Source organism: Spermophilus citellus (genome assembly GCF_964194105.1).
Source record: "Spermophilus citellus genome assembly, chromosome: 1".
In the NCBI taxonomy this organism is placed as follows: domain Eukaryota; kingdom Metazoa; phylum Chordata; class Mammalia; order Rodentia; family Sciuridae; genus Spermophilus; species Spermophilus citellus.
The window spans coordinates 221,883,323-221,903,171 of NC_138182.1; the positions used below are offsets into that span (position 1 = coordinate 221,883,323).

A 19,849-nucleotide genomic window follows, 5' to 3' on the forward strand; every position below is an offset into this window, starting at 1 on the left:
CTCTGTAAGGTTAAATCTCCTCCCCCACACCTATTTATTTATTTGTTTGTTTATTTGTACTGGTGATTGAGCCCAGCCCTTTTTGTCTTTTATTTTGAGACAGGGTCTTGTTAAGTTGCTGAGGCTGGCCTCAATCCTGCAATCGTCCTACCTCAGCCTCCTAAGTTATAGGCGTATGCCACTCTAACTGGCACAAATTGCACTTTTAAAGCACAAACGTTAATTTAGCCACATTTTTTCCTGAAAAAAAATTAGCTAGAATTCTGACTCTAATACATTTCAACATATTTATTAACTAAGGGTCTAAAAAACAGCAAGTATTTACAAAGAAAAAGAAAACAAAGAAAAAAACCCTTCACTGATGTATCCTTTACCCACTGATATTTACCTATGATTAGTAAAAGTAATCTTCCAACTTTTTCTTAAGGAATTTACAATCCACTAAATATTCTCCATAAAAATTACAAACCACAGATTCAAAAATATGCCAACAAAGTAGATAAATAAACTATCTTCTTCTCCAAGTGGATCATAAAATGAGAGAATACCCATGCCCAGTAACAAAATTTTCAACTAGTTTGCTGTTTAAATTGTTTTCATTTAAATGAAGAAAAAAATGCAATTTTTAAGGATTTAGAATAACATATTTGTAGGTTTTTATAGCTTACGAAAGAACACTTTTCACATAAATTACCTCAATTAGTTTAATATTTTCACTTTCTTTGTGAGGTAGAAATATTATCCCTATTTGGTAGGTTGACTAAGCTTATGGATCCACAGCTTATTAAAGGTGGATCTAGAATGGAACTTGGGAACTTGGCCTTGATATCCTGGGTATTTGCAGTGTGTCTTTAGTATCGTTAAAACAAAGGACAAGACAGGGGATCAGGAAGGAGGATGGTCTCAGCCCAAACTGCCATACTGAAACTGGACTTCAATAATAATAATTCTAGGAAGAAATTGTTCCCTGGGGATCTACAACAACAGGATGTTACTGTTCAACCATTTTAATGCATGAGTCCAAACAGAAGGTAAAACTTGCCAACCAAACCAATACAAGAGGATACTATGGTCCAAAACAGCAAGACTGTGCACAGAGGAAGGCCCAATATCACATAAGTACATGCACGCTAAAGGCACAGGTTGCAAGCATGATCCTTCTTTCCCCAACATTCCAGGCAGCAGCCTTCAGTGCTCTGGGACCGAAATCTAGTTAGCCCTAGTGGCCAAAAAGTGGTACCATCAATCAAAGCAATGAGGATATAAACTGGCATTAAAATGTAAGAAAATTTCTGTTCAGCGTCAAGAGCTATATGGCATAGGCAAGGTCTGAGATGACAGATGTTTTAGTCAGCTTTTTTGCTGCTGTGACTGAAAGACCCATCCAGAACAACTACAGAGGAGGAAACATTTATTTAGGGGCTCATCATTTCAGAGATCTCAGTCCATAGAGAGCAGGCTCTATTGGGGGTAGGGGTGGAATCTAGGTGATGTAGGACATCATAGTGGAAGAGCATGGCAGAGGGAAACAGCTTACACAGTGATCAGGAAGCAGAGAGACTTCACTCTCCAGATACAAAATATATACCCCATAGCCACACATGCAATGAACCACTTTCTCTAGCAACACCTCACCTGCCTCCAGTTACCACTCAGTTAATCCCATCATGAATTGATTCGCCAATTAAGTTAAAGCTATAACCCAGTCACGTCTCCTCCAAACCTTCTTGCATTGTTTCACACAAGAGCTTTTGGGGGACACCTCAATATCCAAACCAAAATAGCAGAAGGTTATGTCTTCTATATCTTCAGTGCCGATGGTGCTGGACAAACAACAAGAAAGAAACCTGAGCTGCAAATCAAGAGGCACCATAGAAAGGCATTGGATTCAGACTGGGGTTTAGATCATTGGTACAACAGTTGCCTAATGTTCACAAGACCCTGAGTTCAATCCCCAACGCTGAAATAAAGGAAGGGAGGAAGAGAGAGGGTTCTTCCACACTGACTATTCACTAGCACCCCACTCCCTGCCATGCCCTAGCTCTCAGGGCCTTAACACGGGGCCCAGAACATAGGAATCATAGAGGTTTTTAAACTAGCTCTAAGGCTTTCCTCAGGTCATGTATTTCCAGCCCCTAGCTAAGGCTCAAGCTCAACAAATACTAACTTACTAAATCTGGTTCTATTAACCAGGTTTCCCATTTAGTAAAGGTTTGATCTGGGTGAATTACTAAGCCACTCCAAGCTCAGTGTCTTTCTGCAAAATAATCAAGTCAGCGTCATCTCAAGGTTGTAAAGATTAAGTGAGATATATTTGTAAAGCACTTAGCATTAAATTAACGATGACTTCTACAATAGTATAATATAAAACAATGTTCACAAAAAGCTAAAAGCTAGTGTCCTAAATGAAATCATTTAATTTTATTTTACTTTCTAAGAAGAGCTGACTTATACCTGCAGAAAGATAATGGCTTTAAAATAAATGTTCACCAACTAAAATAGATGCCAGATAGATATACATAGCCAGCCAGCCATCAGATCTAAGCAATCTATTTAAAAGCAAAATTTAAACTCACCGTGTGAAGAATGAATGGGAACGGTGCCTTGGTACCATCAAAATAGACACCTTGCTAGACTAGAGGTGTAGCTCAGTAGTAGAGCACTTACCTAGCATGGGTGAGGCCCTGGATTGGATCCCCACACAGCATCACAGAAAAGATATAAATATATATATGGGGGGGTGGTGTATATGTGTATGTGTTTGTGTGTGTGTGTGTGTATACCTAGACACCTCACCACCTGTGAGTAACATGAAGGTAAACATCTATAAAAATAATATTATAACTACAAAATTATATTTGTTTTATTTGGTTCAAATATCTATATCAAAGATGTTCCAAAATTAAATTGGTAAAATAAGGATTAGTGATTTATCACTTCTTAGTAATTTTTGACTATTGAACTAAATGTAATTAACATACAAGTTTCCAGGGTAATAAAAAGATCATTTCTTCACTGCTCTGCAAGGAGTTTCACACATTGTTAGACTCAATATTAAAACTCATTGCTGGGCTGGGACTGTAGCTCAGTGGCAGAGCGCTTGCTTAGCATGTGTAAGGCACTGGGTTTGATCCTTAGCACCACATAAGAAATAAATTAATAAAAACAAAGATATTATGTGTCTCTCTACAACTAAAAAAAATGTAAAAAAAAATTCATTGCTAAGTAGTAAATGGCCAAATAGCTTGTTACAGAAACCACCATTCCCCCCGCCCCCAACACACACACAGAATAATTTCAAAAGCTGGAAACAACACACACAAAAAAAGGTATCTGAAAGTATCACTGGGCTAACAGCCAAGCCATGAGAAATAGCCACCTGAGAGAAAGGAGATAAACTACTGAGTCGACAATCTGGGAAGTTCTTCCTCTCAAGGCATTTGCCAACTTACAGGTTTACAAAGCCAAGAAGCTAAAAGCCAAGCAGAAAGCGTAGCTAAAAGGCTGGGAACCAGCGCTGCATGTTTGGCACTCTTTCGGGGCTGAGGAAAGGAAGGAGGAAGAATTGTGTAAACATCTTAGAATTCCAGATAGGACACTGGAAAGACTTGACTTTAGAAACTGGAGCAAACCGGCCGCTGACAAGCTCTCACAAAGCCCAACACCCAGCTGACAGCTCATCTCAGAATTGATTAATATAACAAACCCCCACACTAATGCCTGCAAGAAAGCACAAGTAAACCTCCTCTGGAGGAAAATAAAATCATCCAGGGCCTCAAAGGACTTCTACTGTTCATACACAATGTCCAGCATTCAATCAAAATTACAGGGCATACAAGCAACTATAGGTCTGCTGCTAAGCCTTTGCTGAAACTGATGATGAAACTTTGTGACTCTCTGTCCTAAAATTCCTACAAAGATCTACAAATGTGGGAGGGCCAAACTTTGCTTGTCAAAAGAAAATGACAAATATTCAAGGATATAGCTGGGTTGGCCCCAGCAGCATTTCAGCTTTACATTTTAAAAAACAAGCTGGGCATGGTGGCATATGCCAATAATCCCAGCTACTGAGGCAGGAAAATTGCATGTTTGAGGCCAGCCTAGCAACTTAGTAGGAACAGCCCCTCACCCTGCAAAAAAAGAGTAGCAAGATTCCCTCTGAGTGGATTCCCTACTCTGGTACTGGAAGCAAAGCCATTTGACTCCTGGAGATTGATTCCCTAAATGCCTGGGCCTGATGGTTAGGCTAAGCTGAGACCAGAGATGCTGCCTGGGGTGCTACAGCTATTCAGCCTCAGTGCTGGCCATGCAGAAGCAAAAGCAGATGCTGTTGTTCCATTCAGAGGACAAAACTCAGACTTTGGGGTAGTTGACAATTGGCATGGCTGTTTGGTCTGCCATGTGGAAAACTGCAGCCTGGCAGATTAAAGAGACCCTTCCAAGGCAAAACAACCCTGGAAACAAATCATGGCTGCTAACTGAACGCATATGTAGATGTTCCCAGTGAGGACCAATTCTTTGATGGGACCAAATGAAATCAAGCTGCTGATCATTATGGCTCTTCTTCTAATGCAGAGGCCACCACTATGTGACAGACTGAGGGCTCCTACCAAAAGCTGACCATTTGTCTTACAAGAGGAGAGGTCATATTGCTAGCAGCAGTACCCTCCTGCTCCTGAGATTGGTTCTCAGGGTTGTCTCACTACTGTTGATACTTTATCAGGTGACTGGTCATCTGTGTCCAGCCATACCATTGTGGTCCTTGAAACTAACAATAGACTGATTGCCCTACTTTTTCTCCTTCATTTGTTTCTACATATTTTAGTAAGGCATTTTAATCATTGAATTCCGCTGAGAAGATATCCTCTTCTTGGCCACTTTTGAATAATGATCAAGATAAAGGGATGGGAAGAATGATTATAGGGTGATTACGGAGTATTGCAAAGACCTATTTTGAGAACTGAGGATTCTGCCTCCAACAATGCTGGATACCAACCACCTTCTTTCCCTCACAGCACGCCCAGGCCAGCCTGGTGGGCACACCCTCCAGGGGGCAGCATAGCTGAAAGAGGCCTCAGGGGTTCACATTTAACTCTGGTTAACTTGTATGAAGTTTCCTTGTTTCTCTGGTGCTGGACCCTTCCAGATGAAAGGTTTAGGTGTAAGTAGAGAAGAAGGTAAAGTTGGAGCTAGATACCCACATTCCTCCACCTCCACAAAATGCCCGGATTTTTGTGGAGATGAGGAAAAAGTAACAACCCAGGCTCTGGGGAAGGAACACCAAAAGGGTGGAGGTAGAAGAACATTATAATTTTTTTGTTTTTTCAATTGCCCTGAGAGCCTTCCTCCATAAGGAAAACATCCACCCTGGTGTGGCAATCTAAACTGCTGTAAGATACACATGCTATTTACATGGGTCTTCTGGGACCTATCTGATGGCTTTGAACACACAGATATATCAGAGCAGCAGGGGAGGGCCCCACTCCTGCATCTTCCACACAAGGCAGCTCCTGACATTGTCCTCATCCCCATTCACTTCATGCTCAGACAAATGCCACAAAGAAAAAGATACACAACTTGTACTATACAGTTCATAACTTCTGTTCATCAAAAGACACCATAAAGGGTGTGTCTCAGTGGTAGAGCACTTGGCATAAGTGAGGGTCTGGGTTCAATCCCCGACCCGCAAAACAGACACAACAACAACAAAGACAACCACTGAGATGGTAGAAAGGAAAGACGCTAGGAGAAAATATCTTTAACACACATCATTGACAAAGGACTCATATCTTCATTTTATATGTATGCGTGTATGAGTGTGTTTGTGTGTATGTATGTGTGTGTGTAAAATTCTAATATTCAACCATTTATGATGTACAAAATTAATAATTCATTACCTAAACACTTATAACTCCTATAAATCAATTCAATAAAAAGTGGATAAAGATCAAATAAGCACTTTAAAACAGAATAGCCAAACAGTAAACAAGTAATACCAAGAGTTGAGAGAATGTAGAGTATTTTTTTTTTTTTGAGGTGCTGGGCATTGCACCAAAGGCCTTGAGTGTGCTAGGCCACTGAGCTACATCCCCAGACCCTTTTCCATATTTTTTTTACTGGATACATAATAGTAGAATCTAATTTGTCATCACATATATGTACATGCACATGATATAACAATACAATCTGTTAAAATTGTTCCTCAGTATTTCCCTTTCCCTCCACCCCACCCTCCCCTGGTCCCTTTCTTCTTCTTTACTGATCTCCTTTTGCTTTTCATGAAATCCCATCCTCCACATCTTTCTTTTCCTTTAACCTCTTCAGTTTCCACATATGAGAGAAAACACAACCTTTGATTTCTGAGTTCTACTTCTTTCTCTTAGTATAACAGTCTCAAGTTCCATCTATTTTCCTGAAAATGACATAATTTCATTCTTATTTATGAATGAATAAAACTGCATTGTGTATATTTACCATACTTTGTTTATGCATTCATCCACTGATGGACACCTATGCTGGTTCCATAGACTGGATATTGTGGATTGTGATGCTATAAATATGGATATGCATGTACCACTATAGTATGATGACTTCAATTCTTCAGGACAAATACTGAGGAGTGGTATACTTATGTCATATGGTGGCTCCATTCCTAATATTTTGAGGAACCTCCATACCTATAGTGGTTGTACTAATTTACCATCCCAGCAACAGTGTAAAAGTAAAACTTTTTACCCATGCCCTCTCCAGCATCTACTGTTATTTGTATTCTTGATTTCTGTCATTCTAACTGGAATAAGATAAAAATCTCAGTGTCATTTTGATTTGTTTCTTTTATTGCTAAAGATCTTGAACAATTTTTAAAATTTATTTGTTGGTTATTTGTATTTCTTGAGAGAAGTGTTTAGTTCATTTGTTCATTCATTGATTGGGTTATTTCTTTTAGTGGTAAGTTTTTTAAGTTCTTTATATATTTTGAATAATAATCCTGTGTCAGAAGAGTAGCTAGCAAAGATTTTTCGCCCATTCTCTCTTCACATTCTAAATTATTTCCTTCTCTGTGCAGAAGCTTTTTTAATTTGATGCCATCCAATTTATTAATTCTTGGTATTATTTCCTAAAGCTGCTGCTTCTTGAGGAAGAAGTTGTTGTTTGCACCTATATGTGCATGACCAGAGGCCAGTAATCATATTGTGGTGAGATAAGGTGAGAGTGTAAAGTTGCTACTGAAAGGAGACACATTTTCTTTCAAGAGTTTAAAACTTTCTAGTCTAATTCCTGGGTCTTTGATCCATTTTGAGTTGACTTTTGTGCAGGATCAGAGAAGGATCTGGTCTCATTCTTATGGATAACCAGTTTTCCCAGCACCATTTTAAAAGACTGTCCTTTTTCCAACATGTCTTTTGATACCTTTGTCAAGGATCAGATCACTGTACCTATGCAGATTTGTTTCTGTATCTTCTATTCTGTTCCACTGCTTTATGTGTCTGTTTTTATGCCAGTACCATGCAGCTTCTGTTATTATAGCTCTGTTATAATTTGAGATCAGGAATTGTGATACCTCCAAGTATTGTTGTTTGGGGTTTTTTTATTTGTTTATTTGTTTTTTTACTTTTTTGGTTTAGAATTGCTTTGGCTATTCTGGGCCTTTTGTTGTAAATTAATAAAAGAACTGTTCCATCTAGAAAAAATACAGAACCATTTTTTCTAATTCTGTGAAGAATGCCATCGTATTTAGATGGGAATTACACTAAATCTGTATATTGCATTTGGTGATATGGTCATTTTAATGATAATAATTCTTCCTACCCAAACATGGGAGGTCTGTCTTCTTCTGCCTTCTTTAATTTCTTAAGTTTCTACAGTTTTCATTAAGAGGTCTTTCACCTCCTTGGTTAGATTTATTTCCAGTTTTTTTTTTGAGGTTATTATTAATGGGATTGTTTTCCTTTTCTGCAGGTTCATTATTGGTGAATAGGAAAACTATTGATTTTTGCACGCTGATTTTGTAACCTGCTGCTTTGCTGAATTTGTTAGCTCTAGCAGTCTTTTGGTGGAGCTTTTTGGGTCTTCTAAGTATAGGATCATATTATCTGAAAACAGTGATAATTTGAATTCTTCCTTTCCTATTTTTATCCATTCTATTTCCTTCTCTTGCATAATTTCTGGCTAGAACTTCTATACTATACTGAATAGAACTAGTGAGACATGACACCCTTGTCTTGTTCAAGAGAATGGCATTCTTACATGCTGCTGGTGGGAGCATCCTTGTAGAACTATGTAGGGCATAACACAATCCATCATATACAAGAAACCAATTAACCCTAAAAATTGTTAATCCATAATATTGAAATTGAAATATATATATATATATATATATATATATATATATATATATATATACACACACACACACACTCACACACACACATACCCATAAATATATATATATATCCTTTGAACAACTTCATTTCTGAGTATGCATAATCAACAAAAGGTATACATGTATGTACACCAAATGACTTATGTACAAATTTTCATAGTACTATTTGTAATAACTCCATATTAAAGACAACCCAAATGTCCATCAACAGTAAAACGGATAAAGAAAGTGTTGTATACTCACTCAGTAGAAACAAAGAAATGTAAAGGAACAAACTGCAACATCTAACAATATGGATGAATCTTATTGAGGAAAAGAAGCCTGACATAGAAAAAATGCAGTGTGGGCCTGGGTATATGAAGTTCATAACTGGGAAAAAGTAACTAATGGTGTCACAAGGAAGGATGGTGGGTACCCCTGAGGTTAGTTTCTAGAGGCCTGATCATGTCCATTGCTCAATCTAGATGCTGATCACAAAAAATTTACTGACTTTGTGAAAATACATCAAGTGTCACACTTGTGATTTATGTACTTTTCTGTGTATATACTACACTCAGAAAAAAAAGAGTTTTGTTTTAATTTACTTTAAAATAACAGTATTTAAATAATCTCTAAAATATTAAAAAGTAAAAAATCATTACAAATATGACCCTTGAACAGTACTGGAGGCATTACATGACCAGAGGCCAGAAATCATATTGTGGTGCAGATAAGGTGAGAAAGTTGCTACTGAAAGGAGACAATGTGGTTTATCGTGAGGAACAAATGTTAGGTTGGTGAAAATAAAATTACTAGCTTGATGAAGTAACTAGATGGGTCAATACTTATGTCTATCAAACCCGCCAAACTTTCCATGAAACTCCCTCATCCACAGCACGCACTGTCTTGCAGTTGATTCACAGATCCGTGACAGGCCAGTGATTTTGTCTGACCTTAACATATAAACTGAATAATCATATTCTATCTCACAAGAATATGAGACTAAATAAATAGAGATGTGCTATGGTAAAAACTGAAATTTAAAAAAAAAAGCAGGGCCATTTTCTTTCCTGAAAATGAGCCACATCAGGTGTTTGACGGATTGACTTCACCACTGAAGGAAGAAGAACTTGCTGATCCAGGAAAAAAAAAAAAAAAAGACAAGAAAAATGGAATCAAAATGTTGAAATCAGTACCATGGCGGGTATGGCAACCTGAAATCTGGGGAAGCAGAAGCTATGAGGAGACAGAAACAGCGGGAATTAACAAGACATCAATACACTGAAAACCAGATCAATCAGGAGCATCATCCAAAGAAGAGATAAGTCCCAATAAGGTAGAGAACCATTCACCCTTAGATTACCTTACAATATTTCTCACTGTCCCCCCACACTGAGATGTGACCTTTATTTAAGACAATCTGAGTTCATATTTCTCCCTTGCAATCAAAAGGGCATAACACAATCCATCATATACAAGAAACCAATTAACCCTAAAAACTGTGCCAATACTAGAAAAATGAACTCCATTCTTGATAAATGAAGCCTTGGCAATTGCCTTAAAATAACATTGTCTAGCTGTTGGTCCTCAGGATTGATTCTGAAAAATGAATGAAACATTGGTTTATAGATAATGTCCTCACTGTTGCAAAGCTGTGCAAAGCACTGAGCGAGAAGCAGCATCCACAGCAACAGTGGCCAAAACTCATTCTTCACTCTAAATGGAAGACAACTCAATGACTTTGGTGAATAGACTCCAATTAAAAAAAGAGATCTTTCAATGAGAGATCATCAATAATCTAATTGCCCCATAGAATGGGGTCAAATTATGAAAAATTCTTTCACTGTGATCCTGGTTAAACAACTGACTTCTTCGTTTCTTTTCTTTAGGATTTCACACACTGGAATTTATTGGAAAGTTAATTCTACCATTTTATATCTTCACAACAACTGTCTTTGGTTTGTTCCTTTATTATAGCACCAAAGAAACAAAAAGATGACTGCCATTATGATAACACTCATTCTAACAGAAACACTATAACAAACTCTTTCCAAGAGAGTTCTTTTCAGAGCTACATCTAGTGCAATCTTCATTGCCAAACAAGACTACGCCAAAGAGGAAAAGAAAAAAAAATTTAATGTACAAGTGAAATAACACAATGTCTGGGACTTGCCTTAAGATAATGGGGAGGGGGAGTGCATGTGGAGGGAAACAGACATAATAAAAAATGACAGAAAGCTGAAGAGTTTGGATGATGGCATTCTGTAAACTATTCTATTTTGTATGTGTTAAAGAATTTTTTAAAGTGGAAGGATGGAAAAAACTTCCTAAGTGTTCTTAATAATGAAAGCAAAAAAGATGAAAATCAGAGAAGAATTGTATTGGAAAGTAAGTAACAAAAATGCTAGCTGACGAATGTGCTCACTGCTTGCCCTGTGCCAGGCCCTATGCTAGGAGCTGGCCTGGATTATTGCCCACGGCCTCACAACAACCCAGTGAGGTCAGTGTGGTCATAATCCCTATCCCCCAGGCTGAGAATCAGGCTTAGAAAGAGAAATTGTTCAAGATCATGTCTCTCGAAGGTAGTGGAGCCAAGACTGAAAGCTACACAGTTTAACTCCTGAATGAACCTCCACCTCACCTGGACATGGATATCCTTAAAGGTAGAAGAAAGCAAATTCATATTGGATATGAGTGGCCTCCAATTCCTGTGAATCACTAGCATTGTCTCATCATGATACTTCTGTAATGAGTGACACTGTTACATAATGGGAGACCAAGTTATCACCTCCCTGTTCCCCCACTGCTAACCCCAGGAAAGCTCCAAGCTCTCAAACAGGCGTCTGTTTGCAAGGACTAACCCCACCATTCTCATTAGTCACAAGAATGGCATGGGCTCATAAACACAGTTCAGGAAGTGATTCAGGCATTGTCTAAATTAAATCAGACACTGACAGAATAAAACATCTCAGGAACCCGAAAATAATGCTGAATACCAGCAGCTAGAATCCCTCACATCCCTGCTGTATGATTATCACAAGCCTCAGCAATGTCCTATCGCAAGTATTAGAAAAGTCAAACAGTGGACTACGTTCTTTAAAATGAAGCACAAGATAATCAATAAATTTTATTTTTAAGCATAGATTGTTTTACCTCATTTTATTTGTATCTTCTTAAATCTTATGAGAATTATAATTCAATTTAATGAACTCTGATGTTATAATTGTTCTTATATAAACCTCTCCAACATTTTTTTTTGGGGGGGGGGGATTGAACCACTGAACCATGTCCCTCGCCCTTTTTATATTTTATTTTGAGACAGAGTCTCACTAAGTTGCTTAGGGCCTTGCCAAGTTGCTGAGGCTGGCTTTGAACTTGCAATCCTCCTGCCTCGGCCTCCCAAGCCACTGGGATTACAGGCATGCACCACTGCACCCAGCTAGACAACCCAAACTTTCTTTATTGTTTCTTCCTTCACAGTTCAAAATCATCAACAACAACAAAACACTTAATAGTTAAATAAATACATATCAACTCAAATTTGGGGTTTTTTTTCTGCCTTTTCTTTAAAATTATATTTGGAGTATTTTGCAGTCACTGTGAGGAGTTTCAGGGAAAATTATTTGAACCTTTATTTTTCATTGAATCATAAGCTTTTAAAGTGCCAATAAAAAGGAAAACTTTGAGAACATGTGCTTTCTGCATCTCTGTTCCATCTACCAATGCCAATATTTTCTGCAAAAACAATTTTTAAAAAACACAAAAACTGCTACTGTTCTTTTTTTTTCCCAAAAAAAATATATATCACAATCATATTTCAACTCCTTGGGCAAAAATAGTAACATATATCCTTTAGTGGTGCCAAATTAATGTATTTTAACTCAATCAACTAAAATTTAAATGTTACACCAATGGAAATATAATGAATAATCTGGAAGACTGGTGAGTTTTTAGAAGGGCCAAATATTACAAAAGAGTCAAATATTTCACACAGTACTATGTCCATACCTAACAAACATTATTTCTAGTTTCATTTACTAAGATGTTACTTACACAATCATATGTTACTGAGAAATACATCATTCAGTGAATTCATTTAGTGGACATTACAGTGTGCTTATACAAACCTAGATGGTATAGCCCACTGCAAACCCACACTGTGTGCTACAGTTACTGTGGGGTACGCAGTCCATCGTTGGTTCAACGGTCTTTATGCAGTGCAGGGCTATTTACAGGGCTTTATTTAAGGTAAACAGATTCCAGAGAAGAATTTATATTTCTGTAATTAATATAACAGAATCATTACACGTCCTTAGTACTGAAAAATAAGGTTCCCTCAACTATACAGATTAGATTGTAACTCACCTCTTGAAATGTCAATGATACACAGAAAATCTGCAAACCCCCATCATATATAACTGCATAAACAGTTTAATATTCAATGATTGAATGTAAAAATCTTAATAAACAATACACACACACACACACACACACACACACACACACACATTCCTTTCTTATAGGATAAATAAATAGGCATAAAAACACCAAGTAACTTTAAAGTTGTAAAAATTAGGATTTAAGACCCAAACAAATCCATTTGCCAATCTGCTTTATTTTATCAAAAAACAACCTTAAAGAATAAGATTTTCTTTTCTATAAAATTTAAGTTATATTGACTATAATATTGACTACATTTTTAAGTAGTATTGGAAAATGTGGATAAAATCAATTTAAAAATATAATATGTATTACATAGATAGCAATACAATTGTTTTAGTAAACTATGATTTTTCTAATTTTCAACTTCAAAAATTTATAATAAGCTACAAATAATTCTCTTGCTAACAACAAAACATTTGGCCATCACAAATACTCTAGGTTTATTATCCAATGTAAGGTCTCTATTATTCAATTCCAAAAGAAATAAAAAAGTTATCATACATATTTTTCATCACTCAATAGTGCACTCAATTTTTCTCTGAAATTTGAAATAGTTGTTACTTAATAAACCCACAGAAAAATAATTATCAAATAAAAATATAGTTTTGAGTACATCTATCACATCAAAAATGGATTTTCCTATGTTGAATTCTCAATAATAAATACAATAATCTGAAAACAGTAGGTCTGGTGTAGTCAAAATTAAAATAACTAAATTTTACTAATCAATGAATTTCTTTTCTTTGCTTAATTTTAATGGAGGAACAATTACAAAGTATAAGTAATAAATTATTTTGGTTCTCCAGATTGTATTTTTAAACATCTTATATGACTTAGCATATAAATTTATTCCATTTTACCTTTATTTGTGGTTAGTAAGGAAAGGTTGAAGAGAAAACATGGATTTGTTTATTAAACATCAATTAAACAACATGAACAAAAATAAAAATCCACCATCCACACTCTATACCCCCTGCAAATATTTAAGAGTTTGCATGTAACTCTGTCTAATTCAATAAAAGGATTAAAATATTTTTCTTGTAATCAAGTTAGGAAAGTTAAAATAAGGTGACAGGAAATAATAGTAATGAGGTGATAGGAAAATAATATAAACATGAACCCCTTTTGAGATTAAATCAATATGCTTAATTCATCACAAATATGACAAGTATCTACAGTACACACTTGCAGAGCTAAGGAGATACCCCCACACACACACCAAACAAGGCAGTTGGGCTATAGAAACTTTAACATCACTAGAAGAAGAAGAAGAAAGCAGGCTTTTTTGTTGTACACATCTCTTGCTAGCAGGCAAGACAACTACTTAAACACACCAGACTAACTGGGATGTGTGCTTTTTAAAAAAAAAATCTATTTTTCAATATCTTTATTCATTTATTTTTATATAATACTGAGGATAGAACCCAGTGCCTCACATGCGCAAAACAAGCTCCCTACCACCGAGCCACAGCCACAGCCACTGAATATGTTCTTTTTACACCAAGTACAAGTATCTACAAAGGTCCATCTTTGAAGTAAAGGAATTCCCAATGAAATTGTTTGTTTAAAGTAAATCCCAGGGGGAGGGAAGAAGGCAAGGAAGGGAATAGTACCACGATGGAAATGGGGAAAACTATGTTATATTTATTTATGAATATGTTAAAATGAACCCCATTGTGACACATAACTACCATGACTAAAAAAATTGTTTTTAAATTCAAGTAAGTCAAATTTTTCTATGAACATATATTGGTCTACAGTTGTATTTCTCAAGAATTAACAATAGTGATTTAAATAGTTTTCAAAGGGCAATATAAATGAACAAAATAGTGATTCACACATTACATTCACAACTCCCATCTCATCCACATTTTCCATTTCTTAAAGATCAGTGGTAGAGCGCTCACCTAGCATGTGTGAGGCACTGGGTTCGATCCTCAGCACCATATAAAAATAAATAAATAAATAAATAAAATTAAATAAAGGTATTGTGTCCATCAACAACTAAAAAAATTTTAAAAATCAGTTTTAAATACAATCTCCTTAGCAAGGCATTCTATGGCATAGTTACTCTTCATATCTGGAGTTGGACTTTAATTAGCTACCTAGAACTGGTCTAGCCTCAGTATTAACATAGGTAAAAATAAAAATGATGATGATGACAACGATCTCCAAGAGCTAAAGTGAAGTTTAAATTAGATGAAGTGATGGAGGATAATATTTCAAGCACAAAGTCAGACATACAGAAGGTACTTAAGAAATGCATGTTCCCTTTCTCCTTAACACCCTTACCTATAATGAGAGGGAAGTTTTTCATTTCCCATTAAATGAAGCTTTCTTAAGAAGAAGTGCTATCCAGACACATTTGGAGAAAAGAAACATCATTTTGGCAAAAAGGAACCACTTAGAAAACCAAATTCATTGCAATTATATCACTATTACTATGCCAAAAAAAAAAGCAGTCACCATATAAGGCTGATAAGAGAGCCTAGCAATCTGCCAAGGAGTCTCAAGGGAAATCTTGAAACACTAAGAAATGCATGAAGCAGTGTATATTTGGAAAGTGACAAATACCTTTCATTTTTTGTTTGTTTGTTTTGTTTTTGTTTTCCCACATAACTGGAAACAGTTTTAGACAAAAAGCTAAAAAAAAGAAAAAGAAAAAACCTTGGATTTTTTTCTTTTCTTTGGTCAACCAATTTACTTTGAATCATTATTTAAATAAAGCAAAATAATGAGTGTTTTTGTGTAATTACCATAAAAACACAATTAATTATAATTTTAAAATTAGAAGTAGAATTTAAACTCTTAAGAATGTTTAGAGACAATGTATACCATGAATTACTTCAATCATTGTAACTGTTGAAGACACTATATGTCTTCATCCATTGGAAAAGATAAGAATGTCTCTCAGCTGGCATGCATCTGTAATCCCAGCTACTAAGGAGGCAGAGGCAAAAAGATTGAAAGTTTGAGGCTAGCCTGGGCAACACAGAGAGACCCTATCTCAAAATAAAACATAAAGGGGCTGCAGAAGTAGTTCGGTGGTAGAGTACTCAGGTTCAGTCTTGCAGTACTACAAAAAAAAAAAAAAAAATCTCTGTCAATGATGTTACTCTAACTCTGCATATCTGCTGACCTGATTTTTCAGAATGTCCGTTTCAGTCACCTGCTTGTCCTCAGCTTCTCAGATGCACTGTTTATTACAGATTCCCATAATCTTTAAATCTGTGAAACTGCCTTTCACATCCCCCACAGGCTAAAAGCTCATGCCGTCCATTTGAACCTTGGAAACAGAAACTGCCCATATTGGAAGGCAGTTTAAAAATCATGTTATTTCCAAATGCTTAATTTTCACATATTACAACATAGAGATTTCACAGGGTGGGGACAGAGAAAACATTAAGAGATTTGTCTAAAAGAGTCACTAGGCAACATGGTGGAGGAAAACTACTGTCTCTTGAAATCTTATTTCAAGTTCTTACCTTCAACTAGGGTTATAGGGTTGAGGATAGAGTTACAGAAAAAGCTCTAGAAACATATGTGGAGAAGATGACCTTGAGATCACATCCTCCCTCAAGCTCACCAGTCACTCAGGTCCATGACTCCTCAGAGTTTGAGAGGATTCAATCATAACAGAAACACAATTAACCCAAAGGGAACCAATGGCGTAAACCGTAGATTTAATATAGCGTTTCTCCTTCTTTCTTATTTCCACAACATTGTCTTATTAATTCTTCAAACACGCCCAGATAGACAGCCTTATTATGACATAGAGATTAAGCATTAGTCTGCTGGGCTAACCCAAGTCACCAAAGCGTGTCTAACATAAGACAAAATTTAAGAGACTTCCCAATCCTACTTTGAATCTATTCTGGAATGGTGGCTTCTCTACATCTTAGTTTTAGATTCAAATATGAAAGCTTCTAATTTCTTACATAGAACCTTTCATATTAAAGATGCATAAAATGACTGAGAAATGGTCATAACTCACATGATTGTAAAAAGAGAAAAAACTTCTCATAAGACCTCTTTAGAACTTCCACATGAAAGTCAAACTATTTGAGAATTCCATTTCTTTATTAAAGTCTGACTTAAAGAAAAACTGTCCTGAAGATAAGAATCCAGTATTTTCCAAGTAGAAAAATACTGGTTTACATATAATGATAACAGGTCAGAGAGCTATATAGGTTGTAACAAGTAACAGCTCCCCACCCAGAGCTAAAAAGAAAAAGAGAAATTAAAGTACCTTCTTTTATTTTAGACACAATAACTTAAAAACCTATTTGTTTTGGTTTCTGTGGGGCATTGGTATACACGATTTAAAAAAAAAAAAAAAAGAATCTCATCAATAGAAAAAAATCTGTTTCCTCAAAAACTCTTCTAATTTAAATTCTAAAATGCACAACTTGAAATTTATGTTTATATTTCCAGTGCTTATACCTACCAAGTTGGAAATCAGTTTTTCAAATGACTCTGAACATGCCCTCAACCACCAAAGGGCATATTTTTAAAATTTCGGATTTGTGTTATAACAAGTGTAATCAGTTAAGTTCATTAATGATTTACAGTGACACCAAAGTGGAAAAAAAAATGAAACTTCTGAATGATCTAGTTTTAACTCCTTTTCATTTTACACATTGTTTTATGAGCCCCAAGAGGTTAGGTAAGTATCTTCTGCATTATTTCCTGGCTAGCGCCTCCCACAGCCTCTGTAGTCTGCAGCAGATACAGTTTGGTCTGACTTGCATGGAAAATTCAGCTACGAAATATTTTTATTCAACAGCTAAGACAATCAGTCTCCCCGCACCCCTACCCACAAGGTTTGGATCTAGAAGCAAAGTGAGAACATTTGGGAGCACAAAATTAGTCTGCTTTTATTTTAATAACCAAACGGTGATTGAAAAGAAATATTTTGTATTTGCAGAAATGGGGGACAGGGGTTACTAAATCTAGAAGGTCCCTCCTCCCCACCCTCTGCGCACACCACAAAACTTACAAAATTGTGACCCAGAATTTAAAGCTCGCACTTAATTTCAAAGCATTCATTAAAAAGTACAGAAGCGTCCTTTTTAAATGCCCACATTTTGAAACACAGCAAGAATGTGGCCGACCAAATATTAACCCTAAGAAGAATGGATGGATACACATTTACCTTCATAACTGACCCCATCAGGTCAAATGTTTAGCAAAGTAAACTGACCTAAACCACAAGGACTGACTGAAAATGACGGACAGGAGTGTCTCTTGGTTTTGAGAACACCGTTAGTTCCCAGCACAGCCAGCGGTCAATCCTCCGCAGGTAAAGAAATCTACACGCGCCCGCGGGTAAGGGAGAAACCAAACTTTCCCAAATAAGTTAGTTGGGTCTTGCCAATCTAAATCCAACAGGTGTCAAAACACATCACCACACAAAATCCTTCTAAACAAGTTCTAGAAAAGCACCGGATGGTTAGCAGAGAAACTGAAATGACCCGACCTTCATCAGGATTGGGAAAAAGCCGGGTCCCTGTTCCAACTGATCACTTGGTGGTGGGGTGGGAGAGATGAAGATGGGAGAATCCCTATATGCAGGTGGGGAGACGCTAGGAGATGTCCTGCCACAGACTCTGCAGGGGGATCTTGGAACACCATCCCTGAGCTCAGTTAAACCCCCCTCCTCACTCCCAAGCCACACACAAATACATGCTTCCCTAGGGTTAGAACAGCTTGGGTGTGCTGAGGTTACAGACTGGGAGACTGAGAAGGGAAGGTGTGTAGTACCTGCTTGTCCAGAGTGTCCCGGGCCCCTCCAGGTCCGGCGCCGGCCCTGGGTGGCGCGGGTGTCCGTTCGCAGCTACAGCCCTCCAGGAGGTACATGCCCGCCGGGCGACCGCTCTGCTCGCCCTCGAAGTAGAAGAGCACATTTTGGTAAAGAGCAAACCACTTCTCGTGCCAGCGACTCGCCTCCGCCGCCTTCTTGCTCAGGAAGCCGCGCTTGGTGCCCTCCTTGCGCGCAAGGAAGGCCAGGTACAGGGCGTGCCCCTCGTTGTAGCGCACGCTCTTCTGCATGTTGAGAAGGCTAGGGAGGTTCGGGTGGCCTCCCGCTTCACCCCAGCCTCAGGGCCATCGCTCGGCAGTCTCCCCCGAGGGCACGCCCGCTCTGGTGCTGGCTGGCGTAGGGCGCCCCCTTTCCCGACACAGCGCGCAGGGCACCCTGCCAGTCCCCGGGGAGCGGCCGCGCGCGGGTCTGAGAGGCGCAGAGCAGGGTCCTGAACACGTTCTCCGGCTAGATCGCCGCCTTACCCTCGAGACGAAAGTCGCCGAGCCTGGGACGCCTGGGCGGAGAGCGGTCCCCGAGGGCGCCGGAACCCGCTGCCGCTTCGCCCAAAGTTGCGGGAGCCGAGCCCCCGCGGCGGGCTGGGCGGTGCTATGCGCGGCAGCAGAGAAGGACTGTCCTCGGGCAACGCGCTCCGGGAGACAGAAGGTAAAACGTCACGTGGGAGATCAGCTGTAATCGGCTTGGAGACCGATTTAAAGGGCAAAGTCGGCGCAGTGGCGTGGCGGCGGCGGTGGCACAGCGCGCTCACCCCAGTGTGGGCTTTTCCCTTTCCTGCCCTGGCCCAGGCCTCTGCCCCAGCGCCGCCCGGATGGGGCAGAAAGCTGCAAGGTCGAGGAACCAGGAGGCACTGCACACCCGCTCACAGGCACAAGGCGTGAGCGCACACACACAAAAAAATACACTTACATACACATAGACAAATGCATACTCACAAAATGCACACTTAGACCAATACATTCACACAAACGCAATGCGCACATACACACAAATACACACATACAAATGAACATTCATGCACAGACACATACGTACGTACACTCACAGCATACATTTGCACAAATATACATTTACACAATGGTCACACTAATACAAACAAGAATACACACAAATACACATATAGAAAATGTCACCCACAGTGTGCACTTCTTTTTACAAAAGTACAAATACACACTGTTATGCAGGTAACAACACACATGCTCGCATTGAGATGCTGGCTCAAACAC

General features: G+C 38.1%; 1 protein-coding gene across 2 annotated transcripts in view; it reads right to left on the reverse strand.

Annotated features, from left to right (window-relative positions):
• RASGRF2 (Ras protein specific guanine nucleotide releasing factor 2) overlaps positions 1-19,435 on the reverse strand; it is a 256,184-nt gene extending 236,749 nt beyond the window's left edge. Inside the window, exon 1 of one of the 2 annotated variants that reach the window (XM_081294452.1) lies at positions 18,569-19,435. In XM_081294452.1, coding sequence (XP_081150578.1) covers positions 18,569-18,856 — 288 coding nt within the window. In that variant the 5' untranslated portion in view covers positions 18,857-19,435. The remainder of the gene's footprint in view (positions 1-18,568) is intronic. The other variant, XM_081294451.1, reaches the window with a different exon arrangement.
• Positions 19,436-19,849: the final 414 nt, after the last annotated feature.